At 61.1% G+C, this 26,922-nt stretch overlaps 1 protein-coding gene and 1 long non-coding RNA gene across 2 annotated transcripts in view; one reads left to right on the top strand and one right to left on the bottom strand.

Annotated features, from left to right (window-relative positions):
• Positions 1 to 21,420, bottom strand: part of HS6ST1 (heparan sulfate 6-O-sulfotransferase 1) — a 39,623-nt gene extending 18,203 nt beyond the window's left edge. The window contains exon 1 of the mRNA XM_018065928.1: positions 20,809 to 21,420. Within this exon, the coding sequence (XP_017921417.1) occupies positions 20,809 to 21,335 (527 nt within the window). The 5' untranslated portion in view covers positions 21,336 to 21,420. The remainder of the gene's footprint in view (positions 1 to 20,808) is intronic.
• LOC102172104 overlaps positions 19,288 to 26,922 on the top strand; it is a 53,017-nt gene continuing 45,382 nt past the window's right edge. Inside the window, exon 1 of the long non-coding RNA XR_001919830.1 lies at positions 19,288 to 20,521. This is a non-coding gene — a long non-coding RNA (uncharacterized LOC102172104). The remainder of the gene's footprint in view (positions 20,522 to 26,922) is intronic.

Raw genomic sequence — 26,922 nt, forward strand, 5'->3', positions numbered from 1 at the left:
TGGCTTCTGGCCCCGAGCCCCTGGCTGTATGACCTGGGGTCTCCAGAGACTGCCGTGTCATCTGGAGCAAGTGGCCCAGGAGTGCCCCTACGGCAGCAGGATGTGGGGCCAGGCCTCTCCAAGCCCATTTCCTGCTTCCTGGCGCCGGCCCTCACTGCCTCAATCAGCTGGCCCTTTCTCCATTTGCAGGAGGGATGAGTGTACTCAGGAAACACAGGAGGCATATGGACCGACCGGAGGGGACAGCCCCTGCGAGGATGAGTCCCAGCTGCTCTGCCCTAAGCTCAGAAGGCTCTGGCCCTGGGGCCTGCCCGCACTCCATCTGGTTTGGCCATCCCACAGGTGCCGTCCTGCCTGAGCAGAACTGTGCCTCCTAGGAGACGGTTCTCAGCGCTCCCTTCCCTCCATCTAACTCCATCATGGCCCAGGGTCACCTGGATCACACTACCCTCGACCTGCCCAGGCAAACCCCCGCCAAGCTCCTTGATCCCAGGGTGGCGGCAGGGAGAGACTCTGACCCAGAAGGCCCCTGCATGCCCAGCAGAGGAGCCCTGTCTCTCTGGGGTGGAGGGAACCAGCTAAGGGAGGCTGCCCTGGGCAGCACTTGGGGGAAAGGGCCACACAGGAAAAGCCGGGCAGGAAGCCGGCAGGCCGGGCCGAGCAGGCCCCAGGGCCTCCCCCCGCACAAGGACGAGCTCAGGTGAAAGGGGTGAGGCCTCAGAAGGGCTGTCCCCAGTCACTCACGTCTGTCTTGCCCTAGAGGCCGAGCCTGGCGGGATTCTGGCTCCCCTACAGCCACACACTCAGGCCCAGCAACTGAGGCGGGGACACCCACACCACATGCTGACGAGGAAGCGCTGGGCCCAGGCCCACACGAGCCTGGATACAGAACCACCCAGGGTTGGAGCCTTGTACTAAAGGCAAAGAGTGTTCGGTGTCCAGAAGCTCAGGGGCCTGCTTCCGAGGAGAAGCCAGGCCAAACCGCCCATCAGCAGGGCTCTCTAGGTCTGGCGATGGGGCAGGACAGGGCGGATGCCAGCACCTGATCTAGCACCCTATCCCTGGTGGGAGCACTGCCAGTCTGCCCAGAAACCCCTTGGTATGACGCCGACGTGAACGGGCAGTAGCAGCACATGGGTCCCTCCGGGCTGTGGGCACTAGGCAAAGGCCCAGGCTGTCCTGCAACACAGGGAGCAGCGTCTGAGTAAGCGAGCAGGGCCCCGGGTTCAGGGATCTCCCAGGGCTGTGGGTCAGGGCATGGCGTGTGACTCACTGGGCATGGGGGTGGGGTGGGGGGCAGTGGCGGGTGGGGTACAGTCAGCCGACAGGCTCCACCTGCAAAGGACAGCTTGACTCACGTGGGACAATGCCAGACACAGATCCCAATAAAGAGTGTGCGAGGGAGGCAGCCTGGCAGCAGGGCTGTGGTCAGGGCTCTGCCTGGCCCGCCAACGCCTCTGGTCACCGGTGCTCCACTTCCGCGGTAGAGGACACGTCCCAGCACGGACAGGCTGCCCACCGCCCCACTGTGGCAGCGGGCAGGACCTGGGGGCCCCTCCTGGCTCAGGGGCAGGGTGCGGCTAGCACGACGGATGTGAGGAGGGAGAGGTCACAGCTCAGGCCTAGAGATCAGGGCACTGGGGGCCCCGACAGCGGGGCGCCCACCCCTTCAGGGCCTCTCTAGACAAGTCCAAGGGGCTGCAGCACAGGGTTATCCACCCCTCCGGACGGCAGGCCACCTTATCTGCTTCCCCCAGACACCCATGGTCGTCCCAGCATTCCCCTCTGGTCATGTCTGTCTCCCCAAGGTTCAGGGCGGGCAGAGCCCACGGCCAAGGCCTGCCTGTTGGGCTCCGTGTGGGCCTGGCCCGCTGGGCACTTGAGGCGGGGCTATGGGGAGCCACCCCCATTGCTGTCGACCTAGGCCCATCCCAGCCCAGGTCTTCCCAGCGCTTCCAAAGGACTCGGGCCCTGCAAGTCCTCTGGAGACACAGGTCTTTTTTAGGACCGAGGTCCCCGTGCCGTCGGAGCCCACTCAGCCCATCACTACCCTCGGAGCTGGGTGACAGATGGAGGGCAGGTCCCACACGCCTGCCGCAACGAGCGTGGCTGATGGCTGGCTTCTTTGTGCCAGGGCCCTGGGGAGGGGGCTCCCTCAGGGATCTGAGTGCAGGCTCGCCTCCTTCCTCTCTGGCCCCATGCTCTTCACCCACTGTGACACTACCTGCCTCTCCTTCCCAGCTCTGACCCCACTCCTGCCCCAAACGGTCCCTGGAGACTACCCTGGGGACAACCAGGCCCAAGTCTGGGGTCCTCTGTGTGGCTGCAGGTTCCTAGCTGTGCATGTGTGGCCTGGTTTTCTGTCTCAGGGGCCCTGGCTGAACTGCTCCCCTGCTCAGTAACCCTCCAGGCTGCTCCTTCCGCCCCAGGAGGCAAGCCCTCTGTGTGCAGCAGGGACCCCGTGTGAACCAGGCACCCAGCCCCCAGCTGCACGTGCACCTCCGTGCCAAGAAGCGCTGCTCCCCAGTCCTGTTCCAGGGACCCTCCTTCTCCCCTTCTTTCCCCTCAGACGCTCCCTGCCCTTGCCCACCTCTCAGCCATGGGGTGGTTTTTTCCTTCTCCTGGCCTGTCTCCCACTAGCCTGGCCCATCTGCCCTAGTCCCCAGGGCCAGCATGGGGCCTGGGCAGAGCAAGGATTCGGAGAATAACTCAGGCTCCGAGGCTGGAGATGAAAGTGATCAGGGAGCCTGACGCTCACTCCCTGAGGCCCCGAGCAAGAGCAGTGAGTTGGGGTGGGCTCGGCCACCATCGTTCACCCATCAGGTAGCTTCTGTGCACAGAGGAGGCGGTTAGGACAGTGGATCCCAGACTTCCCAGAAACCACGCTCTCCGACTCCTAGAGAGGAAGGACCCTGGAGGCTGAAGAGCATCAGCAGCAGGAAAACCATGGGCCCCCAGGCCCTGGGGGTGGACTCCCTGCTGGCCAAGAGCACACGTCAGGCTGTGTGTAGCCTGCGTGGAGAAGCAGGGTGGGCCTGGGGGTGGATGGCACCCATGGGACCCAGACGAGGGCGCTGCAAGATGGGGTCTGAGTGCGTCCTGAAGGGCAGGACCACGGCCCCTGCACGGGCTCTGGCACCCCAGCCTTTTGTACACGACAGTGGACCCCACAGGGGCTCTGCAGGGAGGGCTGGGGACCCATTAGGGGGCCTCAGAGCTCGCCAAGCTTGCCAGGCCCCAGGAGACTCGGAAGTGGGTATGTGCACTGTGGAAACGTCTCATGAGGAAGGAGAGAACCACGGCCCGAACTGCGTCTGGAAGGTCAGCCAAAGGGCTGCGGCCTCCAGGCCTCCAGGGCGCTGCCATCCCACCTCTGTGCAGCCAGGGCCTCGGCTGCTGAGCGACAGCCTCCGAGGCAAAGGCCACTGCGCTGCCCTGATGGGGCGCGAGTCCTGGTGGGAATCGGGAAGCAGGAATGTGAAGGCAACAAGCCTGCGGGAGCGGCGCCGTAAGTATTCTGACTGCCATTCAAAGCCCTGCGCCCAGGAGAGGGGCAGCGACAGCACGGTGGCCTGAGGCCCCTGAGCCATGGACAGCCCGATGCAGTGACGCCGCGTGAGCCCAGGGTCCCCAGCACCCTCGAGCCTGCCCAGCATGGCGTCCCAGGGACAGACGGGCAGAGAGGACACTGGGGTGGCCTGACTCAAGAAGCCCACGTGTGCGCGACCGCAGGTCACAGGGAGAGTGCAGGCCACCCACCGGAGCAAAGACACAGCCGCGGCCCGGCGTGGGCTGGGGCCTGCCTGCCACACAGGGCAGGGGTCCCTGGCCAGGACGGGGCCTGCTTAGTCTTCCAGCTGTCCTTAGACGACCAAACGGCCACGCTGAGCCTGGCAGAAGCGGACTAGCCACGCTGGGATTCCCAGGGTGTGCGCCTGGCCCCGCCGTGGGTCCACACGGAGATCACCACAGGGCCAAGCACACCACACAGCTGCCAGTTGTCAGCTCAGAGCTGGAGCCAGCGTGGGGGGATGTACCCCCTCCTCTCTGCACCTACCCAGACCCTCCGCTAGACACCTGCCCCCAACTCCACACAGCACTGTCCCCCCACCCTCCAGCCTTCCCCAACTTCCAGGCGCATGGAGTTTGAACTTGGCTTTGCCAGACTCCTCCTGAGGCCGTAAGCAACTCCCATGCCATCATTCTGGACCACATTCTAGACTGTCCTGCCCTAGGTCACGACCAGCCAGTCACCAAGCAGCAGAAGAAGACATGTTGGCAAGAATGTGAGAAACTGAACCTTTATGTATGTGCATTCTTGATGGGAAAGTGAGGCAGGATGGCAGTTCCCTAAAAATATTAGACACATAATTATCCTGTGGCCCAGCAGTTCCACCAAAATAATGGAAAGCAGAGATGCGGACAGATACTTCTGCAACCATTCCCAGGAACAAGAGGTGGAAGTAAGCCAAGTGTCCATCAAACAGTAAGTGGAAAAGCAAAGCATGGTATACACATGCAATGGTGTGCTGGTCAACCTGAAAAAGGAGAGAAATTCTGTCACCTGCCACACACGGATGGACCTTGAGGACATCATCTTCAGCAAAATAAGCCAGTCACAAAAGGACAGATGCCATCTGATTCCACTTACATGAAGACCCTTGAGGAGTCAAGTTCACAGAAACAGAGAGCAGAAGGGGGGCCGTCAGGGCTGGTGGACGGGAGCGGGGAGTCTGCTTAATGGGTGGAGCTTCAGCTGGGGGAGCCAGGCAAGTTCTGGAGGCGGATGGGGGTGCTGATGGCTGTACAAGAGTGTGACTGCACTTAATGCCGCTGAGTCACACACTTAACAACTGTTAAAATGGTAAATTTTATGTGACGCATATATCACCACACACACACACACACACACACACACACACACACACACACACACACACACACGCACACAGCTCTCCTCCAGTGGAGTGTCTGCAGCCAGTTCTGGCTGGGCAAGTTTCAGGCAAAACCAGACCAGGCTTCTCAGGAAAGAAAGCAGCCCTGCTCTCTGTACAGCCACTCCAGAAAGCCTCAGCGACGAGGTGACAAGTGGAACTCGCCCCGTCTAAATCTGCCCCCAACCACGGTTGACGGGGCATATCCTCAGCTCTCCTGGTGGGAGGTGCACAGGACCAAGATGAGCCCAGAGCGTGACCTTGCTGAGAATCCCACTTCTGTTCTTTGGCTGAACAGAGCGAGGGGGCAGCAAGCACCTGCCTCGTCTGGTGGGGACAGGGGCACACAGCCACCCTCTGCACACCACGCCAACGATGGGGTCCCTAACCCCGACTGCCTGTGAGGTGGGGCTCTGCTGTCCCACCCTCCTGACAAACAAACTAACTGGGGCTCCAGGCCTCTGCCCCGCTGGGTGACCCAGCACTCTCAAAACCAATATGGCACAGACTTCAAGCTCAGCCCAGGGCGGCAGGGAGACAACTGGTAGCCCTTTCAGGGTTCCCTGGTCTCAAACCTATGACACAGGGGTGGACAGAAGGGATGGTGGGCAATGCCCTCTCCTCTGGGACCCCCCCCGGGTGCCAGGTACCCCAGCAGGCCATGCTTCCTGCCCTCAGGGGTACTGAAGAGCAGCCCTGGCCCCGATGGACAGATGGAGAAACTGAGGCACAGACTCATCACATTTCCCCGAGAGTGCACCTGGTGAGAACACAGAGCCCTTGAGCTAGGGTGCCTCTAAGGTCACGACCTATTCCATGCTCAGGTCCTCAGCCAAGAGCTGGGACCCACAGAAGAGTTCCAGTGGCCTGGGCCTGACTTGAGGAACCCCGACTGTCGTGAGGCCAACAGGCAGGGGGCTAGGCTGGAGAGAAGCCCATGGCCTATTCCCGACCTCCGGCTCTGCAAACACTGTCCATCTGCCAGGCAGAGGCTGGGGCGCTGCTGCAGGGGGCTGCACACCCCACCTTGGGGCCAGCGGTCCTGCTGGCCTCTTCATGCCCTCCACACGCAGCGACCACATTTCCACTTCACCATGAACCAGGCCAGGGCAGCGAGGGATATCAGGCCCCAGCCAGGCGGGCGGGGTCACCATGAACCAGGCCAGGGCAGCGAGGGATATCAGGCCCCAGCCAGGCGGGGGCTGCCCGGCTCTGCCTGGCCAACGGACTCTAGGGCCCCTTCAAGTAAACTGTGACCCTGAGTTCTCACAGCTAACTCACAGGCCCCTCACCCCAGTCACACTTGCCTGAAACCAGGACAGATGTCATCAGCCAGGGGCCCTACTCCTGGGAGGCAGGAGAGAGGCAGGCAGCTCCGGGGCCCAGCTGTTGAGGAGTCTGGCCTTTCACCCCTAGAGGGCCTCCTGCAGAGCCCAGGCCCAGGTCTCTGGGGGCAGGGGGCTGAGGGCTCGGCCCTACTTTTACGACAAGAGCGAATTTTCCATGAACACACTATTTCCTTAATGTCCCGGCCTGTTCTGAGGTGGCAGGGATGAAGGGGTGGCCCAGCCACGGAGTGGAAAAACCACTCAGCTCTTAAACATGGCTAGCGGGAAGGAATCAAATGGGAGAAAATGTCTCAAAGTGCCAACCACTTGGAAGGAAAGAGGGATTCTTGTTCCAGGGTGTTTCTGAGCCACCACTGGCCCGGCAGCACAAGCTGCGGCCAGGCGCGTGTGCGGCTGTGTGACCACCTGAGTGTTCGGGCGCCCTGCACAGCCTGTGGTCAGTCCTGGGAGGCTCCCGGCCCCTTACCCTGCCCTCTCCCTGGGGAGGGGCGCGTGTCCTTGAGGAATTGCGGCCCCAGCCCGAGGTCGCTGCTCCATGAGTTGGAGCAGACATCACAGAAAGGGCCTCCGAACTAGAGCAGGGCACGCCTGTCGGCGCTCACCCTGGGGTGTGCAGGGCAGGCGTGGGGCTGGGAGCCGGGCGCAGACCCAGAAGGGTCAGCCTAGGAGCTGCCGGGTGTGTGCCCAGGACGCGGGGGAGGTGCTGGCTCTGACCTCAGGAACACGAGTGCGCAGGCCCAAGGCTGTGGCCCTGCCAACCAGAGCCTGGCCCCCCAGCGTCCGGCAGCACCTGTGGGAACTTTGGTGCCGAGTGCCCTCGGGATTCAGCTCCCTGCGTCTCCCCAGCCAGACCCACCGAGGTCCCAGCTGGGCCTGAGGGTGGAGGCGGGGCAGAGTGCCAGCCCGTCCATGTGCCCACCATCCTCTCCCTGGGTAAAGTCGATTCCCAGTCAGTCAGAGAAGACTCCCGCCTGGCCCCTTGCAGCACGCAGTGTGGCCAGAGTGCTGAGGCCTCCCCAGAGAGGCAGCGTGAGAAGGAGGCCCTGTCCGGGCCCCACGACTCCCAGGCAATTCCTGAGCTATGATACATATTGCTGTTTTAGGGAGAAAAATGGAAAGCAAATATTAAAAAAACTAGTTTTCAGGCCCAACACAAAATTATCCACAACCCGAGCTTCCCTTTTGCTGTATGTGGGACAGAGTGGACTGGCTCCAGGCACCCTCAGACGCCAGCTGCCTCCCTGTGATGGCCTCTCTCTTGCTCGCTGCTACCTGGGCAGGCCCGGCAGGCCATCTGAGCATGGCCCCTGCTGAGTGACAGCTGCTAAGGGGCTGCAGCCGTGGGCATGGATGGGAAAGACGGGATCACACCTATCCGGACACTGGGTTTGAGCCTGGGGGCCCTCGCCAGCTCCCTGACTGTTCCGTGCCTCCGCCTCCCCGCTGGTAACAGGAGAACTGCGGAGGCATCTCACGGTCCACCTGGGGCAGTGCCCGTGGGTCCCTGCAGGCCAGGGCCAAGTGCCCAGAGTCCAGCAGAGCCACTGGGGGTACAGGGTGTGTGTGTGCAGGGACCCTGACTGGGTGTCACTTGGAGAAAACCAGAGTGCAGGCTGGCAGTCACTATCTGAGGGGCCAAGGCCCTCGTGCTGCCCGGGAACTCGAGGGGGGCTGCAAGCACCATCCGACGGTGGTGCTGGATGCCGTGAAGCCTGGGGCCTCCTACTTCTGGATGCCCATCAGACACAGCTGGGCAGCCCTGGCAGGGACGGCTGGGGGCCAGGATTCCACACCGGCACCCTTCTGGAGACTGCATGGAGTGAGTGTTCAGTCAAAACTTCCTAAACGAATTGAAGGACTCAAAAGAGGTCCATGTACAGAGCCCCAGGTGGTCGAGGTGACAGCCGGGGGCCCACAAATCTCAGACTCCTGTGCCAGCTGACTCTGGGGTCAGGGGTCAGAGCTGGGGTGGACTGGGCGGGGGGAGCGACCGAGCGCCACACACAGCGCAGGCCGTCCCCTGGGCTCTGTGCTAACACTGACCCTCTGAAGGGCAGTTCCTCTGCAAACGCTCTGCTCGTGTGCCGCATTAGCTGCACCGGCCGCTCTGCAGGAGGCCCACCCCTGCCTGCCACCCCCTCTGGCCCACGGTGGGGGCTGGGCTGAGTCAGCTCCCCTCCCCGCCCAGCAGCTCTGCGACTGCCCCTCCATGCCTGGTACCACCTCAGGCTGCCTCTGGCCAAAGACAGCAGGGCTCTGGCTGGGGGAGGGTGACAGAGGCTGGCACACCGCCTTGGCCCTGCCATGTGGGGTGCAGCCCGTGCCCTGTGGCAAGTCCTGTCTGATGCCCACTGGGCCCCCTTTTGATCCAGTGATTGGGGGTCCACTTCGGCTCTGGGGCAGCCCTCCCACCCCCCACCATCCTGTTGCCTGTCTCTGACCCACTTGTCTGAAATGTGACCGCATTTGACTTGATAAAAACAGTATTTTCCGCTGGGCACTCTGCCAGCCAGGCTTCCAGGAAAGCAAAGGACAGACCTCTCCTTACAGGCATGGGCTTCCTGACTGAGGGATGGTCTGAAAGCAGGAGGCCTTGAATTTCTGCAGGGTTCAGACCGCGGGCCAACCAGCAGCCTTCTGTCTGGGCTTGTCTAGTGGAGCACGCTGCCTGGACCTGCCTCTCTGCCGACCTGCTTGCTAAGGGGAATGGGGGGTGGAATCTGTGCCCAACCTGTGGTCTCTCCTTCGGGACAAAGGCTGGGGGGCTATAGCAACTGGGGGAAGAGTGGCAAGGCTGGGAGGCTGCATAGGCGAGGCTGCGGTGCCCAGGCAGGCAGGAACTGTGCTCCCATGCTGTGTACTTGCCTGGCAGGGCCCCTCCTCACAGGTGACATCAGAAACCTCCAAACCCCTGGAGTCCATGTGTTCTGCTTGCCCTGGTTCCACCTGCCTGCAACCTTTGGGGAGCAACACATCAGACTTCACGGCTCAGCTGCTTCCAGAGGGCGGCTACTCGCCCGGCTGGGCCAGAGAAGGGGGCTCAAAAGTCACCAGAGGTCTCCCCCAGGACCCTGTACCATCTTGGGCTGCTGAGAAAGCCCACCCTCAAAGCAGCCACGTCTCCCTCCATGACAGGCAGGCAATGTGGTGAGGTTGAGCCCTATAGGCCTGGGTGATGCCCAGCTCTCCCCTCTCGGGGGACCCTCCCCTCTCCCTGCCACTGGGGAGAGGTTAAGAGGAAACCCTGGGGCCACAGGCCAGGCATGAGGCCCAGCCCTGTGATGTGTGACCGTGGGCGATGGGTCATTTAGGCTCTTGGTGCCTTGGTTTCCTCATCTGCAAGGGGAGGGCCCTAACGGTGAGGTGGGAGGGAGGCAGGCCTGGCACCCAGGCTGCCTGTCGGCACAGCCACTCTCTGTCCCCGGACTGTGCCCTCTGGGCGAGGACACCTGTTCAGCCTGCTCCCAGCACGAGCACAGCACCCTGAATAAGGGGGGCGCACAGGGAACTGGGCTTTCCCCAGCCCCTGCCTCCCCGACCATGGTCAGGCTGGAGGACTTCCTCCCGCTGAGTAGGATCCCCGAGGATCCTGCTTCACCAAAGGCTTGGAGGAAACTCTCACTGCTTTGAGACAGTGAGCCAGCCGACCCCACCTCCTGCAGCGGTGATGCAAACACAAAGCCTCCATGTGCACAGGCCCTCGTTTTCCAAGGACACCAACGCTCCAGGGAGGTAAATATTTACATGTGAGCCTTTCAAGCGCATAACTCCGAGGGGAGATGCTCGCCCACTGCCCACGGGCCGCAAATGCCTGCTGTGCTTGTTCTCGGGGCCTATGAGCTCTGTGGTAGCTGGAGCTAACTCTTAGATGAACGGCGTGGGAGGTGGTCCAGGCGGTGGCCAAGCTGGGGGTTGCATGCCAAGGCTGCCCTGCCCCAGGTGCCTTTACAGGAGGATGTGGGAAGCTCTGTCATAGAGGGTCATGCTGGGGTTAAGTCCTGGGGCGTGGCTGCTGCAGACGGGGGACCCAGCTGGAGGTATCGTAGGCTGGGGGGTGCTGGAGTAAGGCCTCTGGGAAAGCCCTGCCCAGTTCCATCAGGAGGGGTGGGAGGTGCCACAGCCTCAGAGCACTGGGCTCCAGCTCTGGTTCTGGCGGCAGGATCCTTCTTCCAGCCAGCTCTCACCGGGCCCTCACGGGGCAGAGCTGATGGGCGTGAGATACGGCAGGAAGACCGCCTGTTTGGCTTTCTGGGCTTGTACAGCTGCTGCTCTGGGCGCTGCTGAGGACAGACTCAGATGAGGGCCTGGGGCCTCCCTGCTGCAGAGGGGACGGCTGGTCAGCCGGGCACCGTCTGCCCACTCACCCTTCCAGGCCTCTGGCTGGGTCCCCGCCACAAAGGGGTCCTGGAGGAGTTCCGAGGTCGGCAGGAACATGCTCCTCCCTCCCCGGCAGGGGTACCTGGGGCCATCGGCTCGAGGACAAGGACACGTCTGGTCCATTGGGCCCCTCCGGGTCCAGGCACCAGTAAACCAAAGGCCCAGGCCCACAGGCTGGTCAGGAGGAGAGCCCGGCAAGCACAGCACACACAGGACTTCGTACCAGGACACACAAAGGGGACGAGCCACCTCCCGGGGAGATACAGCCCAGAGACGTGAGTAGGTGAGCGGCTGGAGGGAACCTCTGCGGCCAGGAACCACACAAGGGGATGCCCATCTCGCCTGTCACGGGGGAAGAAATGTGTGCTAAGACCACAGTGGACCATCTCACCGGTTTGGCAACTCCTCACAAGCCAAATGGTGCGGGCCTCTGGCACGGCTGGGGTAGGGAGTGGGGTGGTGTGTCCGCGGAGCCCGTCTGGGGAGCGCTGGCCACGTCCAGCAGCGCCGAGGATGGGCCGCCTTCCCTTGCCTCACTTCTGGGGACACGGAGGGTGGGCAAGTCTGGTCACTGTCACCTGGCCTGCGAAACGCGGCCCCCATCTCCTCTTGAAGCAAAGCACAAGGAAGAGGATGTGTCTAGACAAAGCCGGGAGTCGATGCACACGCCGTCATGGGGCCGCACAGACAAGCCGCCCCAGCAAGGCTGCGCGAAGGGAGGAGGGGCAGGCCGAGCACAGCCTGACACAGGCTCCAGGGTGTGTAACAGCCCGCGGTGCCGAGCGCTCGCCACAGGGCCGTGTCCACACTGAGTGAACGTGTCGGAGGGGCGCAGGTACGACACCGGATGCAGGCCGCAGAGCGGCGGAAGGCAGCGGCGGGGCACAGCACTGCACGCGGCGGCCGCCACGGGAACGCACAAGCCCGCCGCTCCATCGGCGCCCAGAGCAGGCGCCCAGAGCAGACGGGGGCCAGGGAGGGGGACGGACCACCGCACCCCTGGGCTCCTGCGGGGCAGCGCGGAGAGGAGCAAGACCCGGGGACCCAGCTGGCCTTTCTGCCCCTGCCTGCCCTCTCCACTGAGCTCTTCCTGGCTGGGTCTCTAGGGGTTTCAGGGGGGCAGGCAGGAAAGTTGCTGCCAACAGAGACCAGACACCAGGCCTAACCTGCACTGTCCCCACAGGCCATCATTACAGACAGGTGGGGGCTCTGTGGCGATCCAGGGAACGAACAAACCCTTTTGTTAAGTGGGCACAGGCAGGGAGGTGCCCAGTGCCACAGCCTGGGTGGGCAGGAGACCCCTATGGCAGAAGCAGAGCACGCCCAGGTCATCCTGTTAGAAGGCCACTGATGCCTGTGGACAGCCCAGACAACTGCCCAGACTTCAGCAGCTGGCCCCTAAGCTGTCCCCGATGGGGACAGGAGCCAAGTTCTCAGCCGCTTCTGAAGGGCTCTTTCCTGTCCCCAGAGAGAAGCGATATGCTATAGCCTCTTGTAAAATATAACAGAGCCCCCAGCAATAGGCACAGTTCCAAGTCCTTACCTATGAGGCAGGCACTGTCGGCAGACCCATGTTACAGATGGGAAAATCAAGGCAGAGAAGTCAGAGTTGGCAGGTGACAGAACTGGGAATTCAACCTAGCTGCTGTGGCTCCAAGCCTGGGCCCCCAGCCTGGCTCTGCCGCCACCCGCGGTATGGAGCTGGAGTTCCCTGGTGGAGGCAGGGCCTGGCCACTGGCTGCTCCCGCTCCCCCACTGGTGGGCAGCCCAGGGACGACCTGTGTCCTTCCTTGTCCTGGAGGGCAGAGATAAGCTGATGGAGTTGACAGCCTGCTGGGGAACAGCACACTCCACTGAGTCCTCCACTAGGCGGGTCAAGAAAATGATGCTCAGAGCCGCATGAGGATCCAGGTGGGGAGTGGGGCCAGACCTGGAGCCCAGACTGGTCTGACTCAGGTCGTGTCCACCTGGCGCGCTGGGGCCAGCACAGACTTCTGTGGAGAGGCATGGCTTGCAGAGAGGCTGGGGGCCCAGCTCCTGCCTGTGACCAACGGGCAATGTGCGTCTCCCACACCACTGACCTGCTTCAACTCTACACCTTTATAAACCGATAACTCCAGAGTTTTTATTTTTTTTAGTTACAATTAACACATTTCCAGACAATTACTGATTTGCTCTGATCCCCCGCCCCAGGCCCCTTGGGGCCTTTTAAAGCTCTCCATATAAAAGAGGCTACTGAGCTGCTCACAGGGGACTCTCACAGACAGCCGGACGCTCCCACAGGGCCCCAGGCCCACCCCCCTTCCACATTCGTGCAGCAGGAAGCCGCTGACAGCCCCCCTGCATAACTGAGGGCCTGGACCTTGCTCCCGGGCACTGAGGCTAGCATGCATCCCTGGGCTGAAGAATTCTGTGGGGTTACCAGTGGCTGTGGCTTCAACAGGACACACACAATCTGGGGCTGGAGGGCCCAGGGGCCATGGGCGACAGGCTACTGGTTCCTCTACAGACTCAAATGATAAGCTTCCCATCCCTATTTTAGAGATGGGGAAACTGAGCCTCAGACGGTTGTTTCTCTGTGCCCACAAGACCCACCAGCTCCAGGCACAAGGTTAGAGAGGATCCCGGGGCTCCTCTCTCCTCCTCTGGGTCCCAGTCTGGGCTGCTGGGGCCCAGAGCTATGGGCTGGGCTTCCTGAAAGGAACCCGAGGGCTGAGTCCCCACATACCTCAGGCCCTGGAGCCTGAGCCTCGGGCACACAGAGAGGGCGGCCTTGCAGAACTCGGGGTGTGTCAGTCCCTGCAGGTAGCCCTGGTGAGTCAAGGTTCCGGACTCTGGGTAGCTGGCTGAGTGACTGAACAGGCCAACAGCCGGGGTGGGGACAGGGCCTCCAAATGGTCCAGCTGTCCCGGGGAAGCCTTGAGAGAGATGCACATGGGCAGTGCTACAGGAAAGGCCACTGGCCAGCTGGGGAGCTGCATGGCCTTAGCAAAGCTCCCAGCACCCAGAGCCAGCTGGGAGCCTGGCTGAGGGCTGTTGATGGTGGTGGGAGCACAGGGCTGCTCGGGATAGTTTCTGCGTCCCCATCAAGGAAAACAGGCCCCAGGTCGACATGGAGGCTGGGACAGGGTGTCTGTGGTCCTCAGGGGCTGAATGCCTCCTTCCTGGGCCCACCTGCTGACCCTGAGATTCTCCCATGATACCCACCTGGGTGGGTGGGGAGGGGCAGCCTGGGAGCAGCGGTGGGAGTATGTTCACACAACACTTTTCCAAAATAACAGGCCCTGTAAGCTGGGGACTTGGGACAGTGCCACACCAGGAAGGGGACACTTCACCAGGGAGGGACAGAGAGTTCAGGCCGCATATCCCGTAGCCAGACGTGACAGGGCCCTTCTCCACGCACACCGCCTCCCCGTCCCCAGTGCCCTCTTTCCTTACCACCTGCTTCTGTGGCTGCTTCTGTGGGTCTCAGACAAGACAAGTAACCTTGGTTCTAGAGCACTGCTTTGGTCTGCACTCCTAGTGACCCTTCTGCAAAGCCCCGTGCAGAGGTGCCTCCTCTCAACCCCTCAGATACTGCAGGTCACACCTCCTGCTGTCACGACTCACACTCCTATTTTTGTGATCAGGAGTAATTTTTTTCTGTTATGCAGAAAAAAGGTCCAAATACCACCACCCCCCCTCCCCCGCCCCAAACCAAAAAAATAAGACAAATCAAACTGAGAGCAAAAATGTAACAGCAAGAGGAAGAGGGAACTGAGCTCTGGAACACTCAGGACTAAGAGTTTTGAGAGACGGAAACCCTGCAAACGTGCCTTCTGCCTGTGAGCGCAGGCCAGTGAGGCCAAAGGACAGGCCCCCAAAGAGGAGAGTGGGTGGCCGCGAGATGGATCTCTGGGCTATAAATCCCCGCCAGGGAGACCGCTGTCTGGAGGGCCCACAGCCCCTTCCCGTCCTGTCTGCCCCATAGGCCCACTCAATGAGGTCCTGGCCTGAATCCCACAGCCCTTCCAGCAGGCCCTTCCTGCGGCTGCAGGCCCAGGACCGCGCGGGGAGGACCTGGTCCCCAGGACAGGTGGTGGAGCACTGGCTTCACTGGGCTGGGAGCCCCTGCGCTGCGCCTGGTCTTAGCTGCCTGCCAGAGACAGGAGCATGTGGCCTGATTCCCTCCTTGCTGCTACACAAGTCAAGGCTGCCAGACGTCCTCCGATAAACGGACAGCCCAGATCTGCACTGTACACTGCCTGTGTCCGCCCAGGGTTTGGGGAGCCCACACCTTCTGCCTGGGTGGGATGCCCGACAGCGGGCAGTGATTCTCACCGCAGTCAGCCTTTCCAGGTCAGGGCACCATGGCGGGGGGCGGTGTGCAGGGCACACAGGCCTCAGAACAGACAGACATTGGGACGCCAGCTCCCTAACTCTTCTGGGTCTCGACCTCCTTGTGGGGGAATATAGGGACAACTATTATGCACTTGCTTTGTGGGAGTGGGGGAGCTAAACAAGATGACCCCCCCCCCGCCCCATTCCAAATACCCACTGAGCACTCAGGGGACAAGAGCCAACGTCTCGTCTATACCCATCCATCTGCTGACCCTGGCTTCCCAGACTTGGGCCCTCATGGCCCATCAGCCTCCCCTTTAGCCCTACGTGGCAGACAGCTGCACCCTTGCTCTGGGCAGGGGTGAACTGCAGACATCTGTGACCATACGGACTGGCATTTGGGGTGTCCACACCCTCCACCTCCAAAGTGATACACCGCCCTCAAGGGTAACTTGTCAGGCAGGACTTCTCAATAAAAACCAGGCACAGTTTAGTCATTTAAGAAAGTCAACTCTTTAAACCCAGAACGTATTTAATATCAACAAGATGGGCACTCAAATACCATTCGTGGCTACAAGATATAGCCTTTCTGAGATGTAATTTAACATATACGTTGAGAGCATTTAAACATTCACACCGTTCAACTCAGAAATTCCACTCCTAGGAAATTCCAAAGGAAATCAGGGCTATGCAAGATATTTTATTTTATGGACAGGGGTGTCCACTGCAGCATTATTCAGGGAGCCAGAAACGGGAAATCTGCGCACTCAGCACCAGAGAACCAACCACGGTGCACCCAGAGGTGAGTCACTGGCAGCCAATAAGTCACTAGGATTGTAATGACACGGAATAATGTCTACAGACAATTCACACTGTGGTTTTAATTATAATAAAACCAATAGGTATGCATAGAGAATGGGCTTCCCAGGCGGCTCAGTGGGAAAGAATCAGCCTGATAAGCAGGAGACTGCAGCTATAATCCCTGGGTTGGAAAGATGCCCTGGAGAAGTGAATGGCAACTCACTCCAGTATTCTTGCCGGGAATATTACATGGGCAGAGGAGCCCGGCAGGCTGTAGTCCATGGGGTCGCAGAGTCGGGCAGGACAGCACACGCACATGCATAGACAGTAGTCATTTTCCTTTTTTTACTTTCCTCCTGATTGTCTACCATAATTGTTACTTTATAAAAAGAACAAAACAGTGAGAGAAAGTGGGATTTCCCAGGCAAGCATACTGGAGTGGGTTGCCATTTCCTTATCCAGGGGATCTTCCTGACACAGGGATCGAACCCTGGTCTCCTGCATTGCAGGCAGACTCTTTACCGTCTGAGCCCCCAGGGAAGCTAAGGATGATGAGACCAGGCCCCAGCCGACAACCCGCCACTCTCCAAGGGCGACAGCAAACTTCTCAGTCCTGCCACCGAGAAAGAGACCCTGACTCCACAAAGACCAGGGGCTTCACCAGTGCCTGGGCCCCAGGGCTGTGCCCACTGGGAAGGTTCTCTGAGCTGGGGGGGCAAATAAGCCCCCCACCCTGTGTCCAGCCCACTCTGCACTGCTCAGAGGAAGCAGCTGGGAGAATAGAAAACCCTGGTCCTACATGCTCTACGGTGCTTCAGTGACAATAGTTGTCGTCGAGCCGATGACTTCGCAGGCTGGGCACTATTTAAAATGATTGCCAGAAAGTCATTTAAAAGTTTGTCTTACACATTTGCTTAAAAAGAAGAGGTTTCTTTTCCCGAGGAAAATCTAGCTCTGAATGTCTTGACCTTAGATTCCTTTTGTGTCAACCCCAGACCTGTCTGGGTGACTCCCCCGGGGGCCAGTCCCTGCCGCATGCTCCGGTGCCTTCTGCTCCCCTGCAGGCAAACACAGACTTTGTCTTTTGACTGCACTAAGGCTATGTGAAGGCAAGCTGCAAACTGTTGGGTGCCACGGCAATGCTCCAAGCTAGCCTGTGTGGGGCCATCGAGGTTCCCCGGGAACCGCAGTGCACTCGAGGCTGACTCCTCGAACCTGACTCGCCAGAGGACACATGGGGGAGGGGCAGGCTGAGTGCAGCCCCCGGAGGGCCTGCAGGACCAGGCGGTGAACTTTCTTCTTGTCAGATTGGGCAGCACCGATCTGGCCTCTGGCCGGTGCTCAAATGCCATGGACATGCCAGGATGGCAGATGGAGAGCGGCCCAGGGCACCTAAGGAAACAATGGCGCAGCCAGGGAAGGCTTCTTGGAGGAAGGGGCAGCAGAACAGAGGCTGGGGGGGAGGCAGAGCCAGCAGGACAGTGGCAGGGAGGGGTGTGTGCTGGGCAGAGGGTCGCACAGACCAGCACCAGCACCAGCAGGTCTCTGAACCCAGAGAGGCCTCTGGGACGGTGGAGGCAGTGTGAGTGGCCAGAACGAGGCTGCAGCAGGAGATGCCTCCTTCCTGCCCGGAAGCACAGCTTCTGCCGGGGAGGGTGGTGGGAGCTCAACCAGGGGCTCCCGGGGGGGGGGGGTCCCTACTGCAGAGACCCCATGAAGGTGGCCCAGAAGCCACACTCGAGTCCCCAGTGCCCTCTGGCTCCAAATGAAACCTGCCCAACTTTAGGGACACGTCCAGGGCAACTCAGGTGAGATCCTGACCACGGCTCCTCTTCCATCTCCTCTGGGGTCACTCTGGCCCTTAGGAGCACCATCCTGACCCTACAAGGTGACAGGGGAGCAAGGGGTGCTGAGACGCTCTAACCACTGTGGGCCTTGGCAGCGCTTCGCCACCAGCCTGCTGCCATAGACAGCCACACCTCTGGGGCCAGTCCTCCCTGGGGGCCTCACAAACATTCCTGGCAGACGCCAGCAGGTGTGGCAGTTCCCACCATGGACACAAGACCAAAGAGGGAGCTGCCAATGCTTGTACCCACACCTGTGCCTCTCTGCCAAGTCAGGAAGCACTCACAGATGCTGGAAGTGCCAAACCATATTCCGGCAAAGCGTTGGAAACCCATCCATCTCCATTTGTCACCTCGACGCATGCCCAGCTCAGAGGCACGCAGGCCGATGACGTGCGGCAACGAGGCACGGGAGCCGTGAAAACCCTCACTTCCCTGCACCGCAAGCCCCAAGCACCGCAGACACTGGCACCAGGAGCTGGGAGAGGCTGGGGGAGAGCTCCTAGAAGCACACCTCACAGCAATGAGACATCTGGCCACCCTCCACCCCGCCCCTAACCCCTCCGCCCTCGGCCCGGTGCACAGTGCTTGGCTCTAGGGGCTAGAGAGGAGGAAAGAAGGGCGCTTGCCCAGGGCCAGACCCCAAAGTGCCCGGTCACTCCTCAGTTCACCAGTCAGGTGGTCATTCCAAGCACAGGGTGACATCTGAGACTCCTGAAACCAGGCACCGCTCAACACCAGGCACTCCTTGGAGGTTGGGCACTGCCACTGCCCTTCTGGGTGCTGGGTCCCTGGGCAGATGAGGGAGCTGCACCCTGACCCCCGAGCTCTCTGGCCCAGCCCCAGACTCGGGGAACACAGAGGCTTGTAAACACACAAAGCAGAGATTTCCTTGGCTTCTCCAGGAAGCTTGTTAAGAAAGCCATCTACCTAGCGCCTGGACCGGAACTGAAAGGAGTGGTGGGAGAGAGTGACAAAGATTGCCGGCAAGGCTCCGTCACCTGCCTGGAGGCACAGCCCACTCCCAGAGCAGACAGCAGAGGGCGAGCCGCGCCAGGACCCTGGAAACCCCTCCTCCACGGCCAGCCGGAAGCTGCTGAGCTCAGCAACTTCCCAGTGTGGCAGGCAGCAGGCCAACCGCGCACGGAGTCTTCCATTCCTGCTCCTCGAGTCCACCTGGAGGAGGGGGCGCCAGGCATCCCTCCCTCCTGCAGCACCTGGAGACTCTAGCTGGCTTCCCCACTCCCCCCACTCCTGTCTGTGGGGTGGCTCGGCCTGTTGCTCTGGTGGACAGGCTCTGGAGAAGAGAGACCAGGGGCCTTTCACCCTGATGGGCCAAAGAGAAAATCAGCCTCAGAAGATGGGGCTGTAGGAAAGCGTCCTGGTGGCCAACTAGGGCCGAGGGATACGTCTGCTGGGCAAGCTCGACTCAAGCCTCTCGACAGTGCCCAGAGGGAGGCCGGCACACTCTCCCCTCCAGGGCTCTCCCTAGCTAATTCCCTCTGGCAGATGGGACTCTTCTGACTCCCACTCCTGACTGCTACAGGCAGAGAGGTGCCTGTGTGTGTGTGTGTTAATCGCTCAGTCATGTCCGACTCTTTGGGACCTCATGGAATACAGCCTACCAGGCTCTTCTGTCCATGGAACTGTCCAGGCAAGAATACTGGAGTGAGTAGCCATTCCCTTCTCCAGGGTGAGAGGTGCCTACCTAGGCCTATTTGGGCTGCTCAGTGTCCAGTTCTGGGGGCCTATGGTTCTGGCGAACAGGATGGATGGGCAGGTAGCTGCAAGCCCCTGTGCTCAGCTCAATCTAGCACAGAGGGGCTGGACCCTGGGTAGCAGCGGGGGGCAAGGAGGTGGTACAAGGCCGGGAAAGCGCACCTGTACACATCAGACCAAGTGCTGGGCAGCCATCAGGGCTTTCAAGACCCCAGACAGGCTGACCGGTAATTCACGTAGCCTTACATGACCCAGCAGGACACTTCTCAAGCTGAGAGCTGCTGCTGGTGTGGGGACAGCCAAGGGAAAGTGGGAAGATCCCTTCTCTTCCCCTCAACTCTGACAGCCTAGGAAACACTACAGGAGAGGGACTGAGTCGGGCAGGGAATCCAGAGCTGGCCAGATACCAAACCTTCATCTTCCAAACACACCCAAGACCTTGCACCTTCGACCTAGCAGTGCTAACAAACAGCTACCCAGGTCACACAGCGCCCAAAGCCCAGCCTTCCCATGACCGCAATCTTAAGGCAAACATGGGACATAAACAAAAGGCAGGCAAGACGACCTCCCTTCTGGCCCTTCCCGCTCTAAACGTCCTAGGGAGACCGCCCCACAGGGCATGAACACAAACCACAGAAAAAGAGACCCAACTTTAACCCCTGGAAACCCTGCACCGTGGGGAGGGAGGGTGTTTCCGGCTAAAAAGTCCTTCCCATGAAAGCTGTCCCTGCGACAGGTCAGCCCTGTGTCCCCAATCTCTCAGGGGAGGTGTCTGGGTGCCCAGGTGCCTCCAGCCAGCTCAGCTCCCCTCAGCCTGCCCTTGGCCTGCTGCTGCTCCTCTTTCAGGGCGAGTTTGCCCCTAGTCAGGGCCCAGCTCGCAGGGGCGGGGCGGGCAGCACGGCTTCCTCCCCGCCCCCAGCCCCAGGTGACACTCGGGCCTTTGTTCTACCTGCACACCTGGGCTCGGCAGCTCCTCCCCAGCCCTCTCCAGGCAGGCTGGCGGGCCGGGGGTGGGGCGGGTGGCCCGCAGGTGCAGGGGAGAGGCCCCTCACTTCTCCCACTTTCGATTTGGGCGCGAGAGCCGCGCGGGGAAGCCAGGTGGGCTACACGCGCACAGAAACCCGCAATCCCGCCCGACGACACAGGCCAGCCTGGACGCAGAGCTGAGGCCTGACAGGTGACAGCCCGTGGGCAGGGGGCGGTGACCCCGGGAAGCCCAGACGCCGCGCGGCCCGGCGGGTGGTGGGGAAAAGTAAAGAGGTGCCGAGCACGCGGGGAGAGGGGGCATGCGAGCGCGGGGAGCACAGCGGGCTCGGGCGCCCAGAGGTAAGGAGGCGGTCCAGAGGGCTGCGGCGGGTGGCAGCGCCGAGAGGGCAGGCGTGCAGGGCAGGGAGCGAGGGGCGGGCCCGGGGGAGCGGCCGCGAGCCGGCACCCCGCCGTCCCGGCCCGTCGGTGGACGCTCACCTGGGCGTGCGCAGCGCGGCGGGGTCGCGGCGGTCCAGCACGCCGGGCACGCAGTTCGTGAGCTCGGTCCAGTCGGCGTGCAGCCCGCAGCTCCAGCCCGTGGAGAAACGGGAGAAAAGCCAGGTCTCGCGGCGGTTGGGCCGGTAGCAGGTGCACTTTTTCTGGCCCGGCCGGCAGTCGCAGGGCACCTCCAGGCGCACGTTCTGCACGAGGTGGCGGCCAAAGGTGGTGCCGCCCGTTTTCTGGATGTGCAGGAAGACGATCACGTCGTCGCCCTTCATGTCGAAGTGCAGCGAGCGCTCCAGCTCGCGCACCGGGAAGTAGTACTTCTTCTCGTAGTGCGGGTCGGGCGTGGGGAAGAGATCCAGGTCGTCGGGCGGCGCGCGGCCGCCGGGCGCGCCCAGGCTCAAGCCCGGGCCCGCGTACTGGTAGAGAATGAGCATGAAGCACGCCGAGCCCACCACCACCAGCAAGAACTTGCTGGCGCGCTCAACCATGGTCCTGCCGCCGGCGCGCCGCCGCCGCATGTGTCACCATCGCCAGCGGCCCGGGCGCGGGGCGCGGGGCCTGGAGGGCGGGGGGCGCGGGCGCAGCTGCTCTGCTGCCGCCGCCGCCGCCGCCCGCGCTCCGGCCCGGCCCGGCTACTCGGCGCCCAGGCCGCCCGCAGCGGCGCGCGCCCCGGCCCTTCGCGGCGCCATGGCTGCTCTCTGCCCGGCCCCCGCCCTCCGGCCCGACCCCGCTGGGCTCCGGCTCGGCTCCGGCCCTGCCCCGGCTCGCGCCCCCTGCGGCCCCACGCCGGCCACTCGGCTCCGCTCCGCGCCTCGGCCAGAACGCTCTGCGCCGCCCCGCGCGCCGCCGCGTCTCCGCAGTCCGCCGCCGCCCCGCCCAGGCCCGCCCCCGGCCCGCCCCCGCCGCGCCTCTTGCCGTCGCCGCCCGAGTAGATCCTCGGCCCCGCCCCCAGAGATCCGGGGCTGCAGGCGGGTCCGACCCGGCGCTCGGACGCTGGTCTCTGGCCTCATCGAGGCCCATCCGAGGCGGGTAGCGAGAACCGGGAACTGACTGATGTCCGCAGAGGCGTGGGGAGCGACTGGAGAAACGTGTAGCGGGGCGCAGATGGCCGTTCTGGGGTGCGTGGGGGGCGGGGGCTCGCGGCGACGGGTTCTTGTGGGGACTGAGTCCCCCTTCCAGCTTCACGGGAGGGAACGCCGTGACTTTGCAAGCCGGCCGCTTTGAAGTTCCAAACGCGAGGGGTCGGGGGCTGGATGGACTTGGTGGGATCTGGGGGCGGTGGGTCAGGGCGCGGGTCGCGAAAGGAAAAGGGAAGGTTGGGGGCCGGGAGCCTGGGGTCCACGACGGCCGTCGACCTTCCTCCTCTATCCCGGCACCCCGGCTTTGGACCTTGACCCGGAGCCCCTCGCGGAGCGATGCTGAAGTGTCCGCGGAAGACTTCGGGCAGCCTTGTGCAGTCTTTCGTTCTTTAGCCAACGTGCATTTTTTCCTCCTAGTTTAATTATAATCTCAATGAGAAAGTTATAAAAAGTTGAGCCAATATTTAAAGTTGTGAGCGTCCACAAAAACATTTCAACTTCTGGCTTTGGCACATGGGTCAGAGGGTCTGGCTGCTGGGCCTTTCCTGTCCGTGGTGGTGGCCCACCGCCCCCGCGGGCCTCTCTCCTGGTTAGCCCAGCCTGCCCCCACGCCTTCCAGCTTGGGCCCTGAGCCGCACACCCTGCTCTTTCCCCGGAACCACACAGCCTGGTCCTGACTGGGCTCAGACGCTCTGGCGTCTTCATAGAACAGGAAGTGCCCCAGATTGCGAAATGACCTGTTGAGAGTCTCTGCCCTGCCTCGCTGAGGGCGGGCGCTAGTGTTTGGACTCAGGTCCAGTGGTCTCAGGGCGATTCCAGCTGTCAGGCCTGGGTTCAAATGTCCGCATACACCTCTGCCAGGGCCTTCCCTGGTTTCTGTGATGTGGGTCCTGAAGAGGCTTTGTGAGGATTTATTGTGTCAATCATATTGCAATGAAACTGTTGAAAATATTAATATATAAAATCACACCAGAAATCCCTTCTGGAAGCAAACCCAGAGAACTGGAAAACCAACCACTCACACCCCCAAATCCAACTAAGAGGGGAGCATGCTATTTTCAGAAGGGCTGAAGGCACATCCGCTCTGCTGCAGCACCCTGAATACAATACAGGGTGACCTAGGGCCCACTGGGAGTGTGGTGGGGTGGCCAGTCCCCAGTGTGACCCAGGGCCTCAAAATCCCTGCCCCCTCTGTAGCTACTTTCACACTATCTGGTCCCGGAGCCCTGTGGGTGGCCTGGTCAGCCTTCTCCAGTGAGGATCCATTCTTGCCAGGAGTGGAGGCCGGCGCAGCGGTGAACTTGGGGCTGCCTGCCTGTCTGCAGTCACGTGACCCCGTTTTGGCCTGAGAAGCCTTCCTATAGGACCCGGGAGGCGGCAGTCCAGACTTGGAGGGCAGCGCTGACCTGGGTCCGCCCAGCGGTGTCCTTACCCAGATGCCAACACTCTCTCATGTGGTGAATAGTGATTAAGGCTGCTCTTTATCCAGAACCGCTGGGTACCAGTTGCTGTAGCTGTGTTGTTTCTGATCCCATCAGCAAGTCTGCAGAGAAGGTCTTGACACACATTTACAGAAAAGAAAGCTGAGGTCCGAGAGGTGAAGATGTTGGCCAAGATCTCACGGGTGGCCGGTGGTCTCTCTTCCTGACCCACGAGAGCAGGGTGCACAAAACCTGAGCAAAAGCCTCCCCCTCAGGCACCCTGCTCCATCAGCCCTGGGTGCCTAGGCCCCCTGTGGAGATCCCAGGTGTCCCCCAGGCCTGGCTGAGCTCCTTTCTTGTGAAGTCAGCAGAGCTGGGATTCTGATCCTGGCCTGTCTGGCCCTTACTCACCCCTACACTCCACTCAGCTCCTGAGATCAGGGGCCAAGGCTGGAGTGGGGCTCAGAGAGAGGTCTGGAAGGACCACTCCTCAGCTCCTCACGGTGATGTCTGCTGCCACATGGGAATGTGGTCCAGAATGTTCACAAGCAACCTGGACTGTTCCCGAAAGGCCACCAAACCATCTGTGCTCAGCCTGTGGCCTCATCTTGTGACAATCTGATTGTTCCAGTGGAGAAACTGAGGCCCAGAGAGGGTAAAGAGTCCCAGTACAGGGTCCCCAGTGGGTGGTTGCCCTGCCCAGAGCTGCCTGACCCATGGATTAGCAGCTCTCCCAGGGAAGCTGGAGGCCTCCCTGGCGGCTCAGTGGTAAAGACTCTGCCTGCTAAGCTGGAGACAGGAGTTTGATCCCTGGGTCAGGAAGATCCTCTAGAGAAGGAAATGGCAGCCCACTCCAGTATTCTTGCCTGGGAAATCCCATGGACAGAGGAGCCTGGTGGGCTACAGTACATGGAGTTACAAAGAGTCAGACATGACCTAGTGATTAAACAACAATAGGGAACCTGTTTAATCCAGCTTTGTTTCTGCCGGAATGGTCATAGGGAACCCCATATTTAGCTTAGAAGCCCTTTCTTCATAGAAATTCTCTTCAGGGGGAAGAAACTCTTCCTAGATGGCCATAGGATTTTACTGTTTTCCCGTTTAAGTGCTGCACACACATTATGAGAGCCCACGGCTGTCGGGGAGTTTCTCCATCTCAGAGTTGAGTCAGAGGAGCCGTGGATGGAGTCAAGTTGCTTCAGTGACTCAGTGGACCTTCGGGAAGGGATGGAATTCAGACTTTCCCTCTCCCCAGCCTAAGCCTCATCATCCCCGTCATCCCCTGACAAGCTGGCAGAGACACGCGCACCAAGGGGCAGTGTGCGTTTCATGTGAGGTCGCAGCATCGCCAGGTGCCTGGCGCTCAGGGGGATCCTTCTCAGCCACTGTTTCCTTTGTTTCCCCACTTGATCAGCTTGGTAGCCAAGATTCCCCGTAGTTCTAAGATCGGGTATGAGTATAAGGAGGGCTAATAGTTTGCTGGAGGCAGCGCCCAGCCTTGAGTATTTTCACAGTTCAGGGAAAAGCAGTCGCCGCCCTCCCGTCTGTGACTTTCTTTGTGCTCTGAATATTCACTTCATAAAGTCTTTAATGTATAATTTCTGGCTTAATGTAGAAGAAAGGGGAAAGAACATGGCTAATGGTAGGATGTGATGATCAAATAAAAACAAGTCACTGTACGTTTGCTTTGGGAAAGTGCAAGAAGTGAGACGATTCAGGCTTTAGGAATAAAATGTAATTTCCTTTGAGCCTAAAATAGCCTGAAGAATCCAAACGCAAGCTTTCTCTCCCTCGCTGTCGTGCGTCCTCAGAGTCTGAGAACCAGGAGATCAATCTACGGCGCCCCTCTCTCCCGGGCTTGTAGTTCCACCGAAGGGCGCGTGGGGGCAGCGCCGCGGCCGCGCACCCGCCTGCCGGCCGTGCTCAGCATTGACATTGCGGGACAGGGGGATTTTCCACACTTGATTCCCTCCTTCTCTGTCGGCCGGTCGCCTATTGTTATTTCTGAGGCGGGTGGAGGAAGGCAACCCTCCTGTGTCCTCAGACCCTTCTCCGGGGTTGGCCCCGCTTCCCACGGAGGGGTGGAGAGAAAGCGGGGTTTGTCTGGGGACAAACTTTTAGAGCCGACCCTGGATCGCGGTGGAATCGGCGTAGCTGCGGTTGACCCCGCCTCGGGGGACAGGAGACGCCTGTCTTGACCCCAGTGGGTCTGGGTGGGTCGGGGCGCCAGGGGCTGAGTTGGGCGTCTCACGGGCACTCTGGTTTAACCCGCCTCTATGAAGGCGTCTCTCTGCAGGGGTCCCCACTCTGCTTGCTCCATCTGTGCCTCCAGTCTTGGCCCCAACTACCCTCTCCCCTGGTCTGAGGAGTTCTTCCTGCCGGTCTAAGGTCTCCTCCTCCAGGAGCCTTCTCACCTGCCCCTTACACCGCAGGGCTGTCCCCTTGTCCAGGGCTGGCTGGCACTGCAGGCTCTGCGCAGTACCCCCTTCCTTTTATCCCAACCCAGGGTTATGGGTTGAAGGGCAGTCCCCACCTCTGCCTGAACTTTGGAAGCTTTGGGGCCTGTCCGATCTGGGGGAGGGGCGCCCGAGAGCCGCACTCTCTCTTTGCGTGTCCTGAGTGCTCAGTGGCCAGTGTCTGGAGGGCAGAGCAGAGCCTGACAAGCAGGACTCTGTAAATGCCATTCTGAGATGAAAATGAGTTAGTCTGCATCCTCTCCGTGCCCCTGAAAGCTGAAGTTTGTGAACTAGCTGTGGCCCAGGGGGAGATGGGTGTGAGTGACTCTTCTGCAGCTCCTGCCGGGGTCAGGGCTGCTGACAGCTCCTGCCTGGGAGCTTGGCCTGCTCCTCTGCCTGGTCCCTGCTGTGTAGAGGGGACTGATGGGGGGCACGGGGGAAGGCAGGGACCCACCTGGCCTATGATCCATTTCTGAGTCTCCCTCCCCAGCTGGCCCACAGGACAGCTGTGAGGCCCACCCTCCTCCCTGGTGGGCCCTTCGTCTGCCTGCCTCAGGTTGTCGACAGGGCCAGGTCCAGCCAGCTTGGGGAGGCGTGGATGGGCATCACGTTATTCTGAGGGCATTGTCCCCTTTCTTCTATGTGGAAACTTCTCATAAAGGGACACACCTTTGGAAATTCCAGGGCAAAGGAAGGGTGATGTGAGAAGTGTCTGTGTGTCCAGCTCCAAATGGGACCTCATTCCAGATTCATATGATTTTTTTCTTCCCAGAAGGGGCCCTGGCCTAGCTGGTGTCGGGGAGCCGCCTGGAAGGGCAGTGAATATCCCCTGGGGGGACAACGGCCCTTTTGAGGGCAACATGGAACAGCTGGGGGTGAGCCCCCAGGACCATGGCTGGGGGCCGGGGCATGGGGCGGGGGTGAGGGAGGGTGTGTCCAGGGCCGCGATGCCTCACAAAGCTGGGGGGTGTGTGGTCAGCACCCTCCACTCCATGTGAGGCTTGTAACCAGCTTGCGGCTCTCTGTCACCAGCTCAGCTGGTCACCTCTCACTTAGCATGTGCCCCTCACCAACTTCTCTGGGAGCCTCGTGGGGGTGTGTTTCCCACTTTTGCCTCAGCTGTCCTTCCTGCCGGATAATGGCCTGCTC

This window comes from Capra hircus, chromosome 2 (assembly GCF_001704415.2).
Source record: "Capra hircus breed San Clemente chromosome 2, ASM170441v1, whole genome shotgun sequence".
Taxonomy (NCBI): Eukaryota; Metazoa; Chordata; class Mammalia; order Artiodactyla; family Bovidae; genus Capra; species Capra hircus.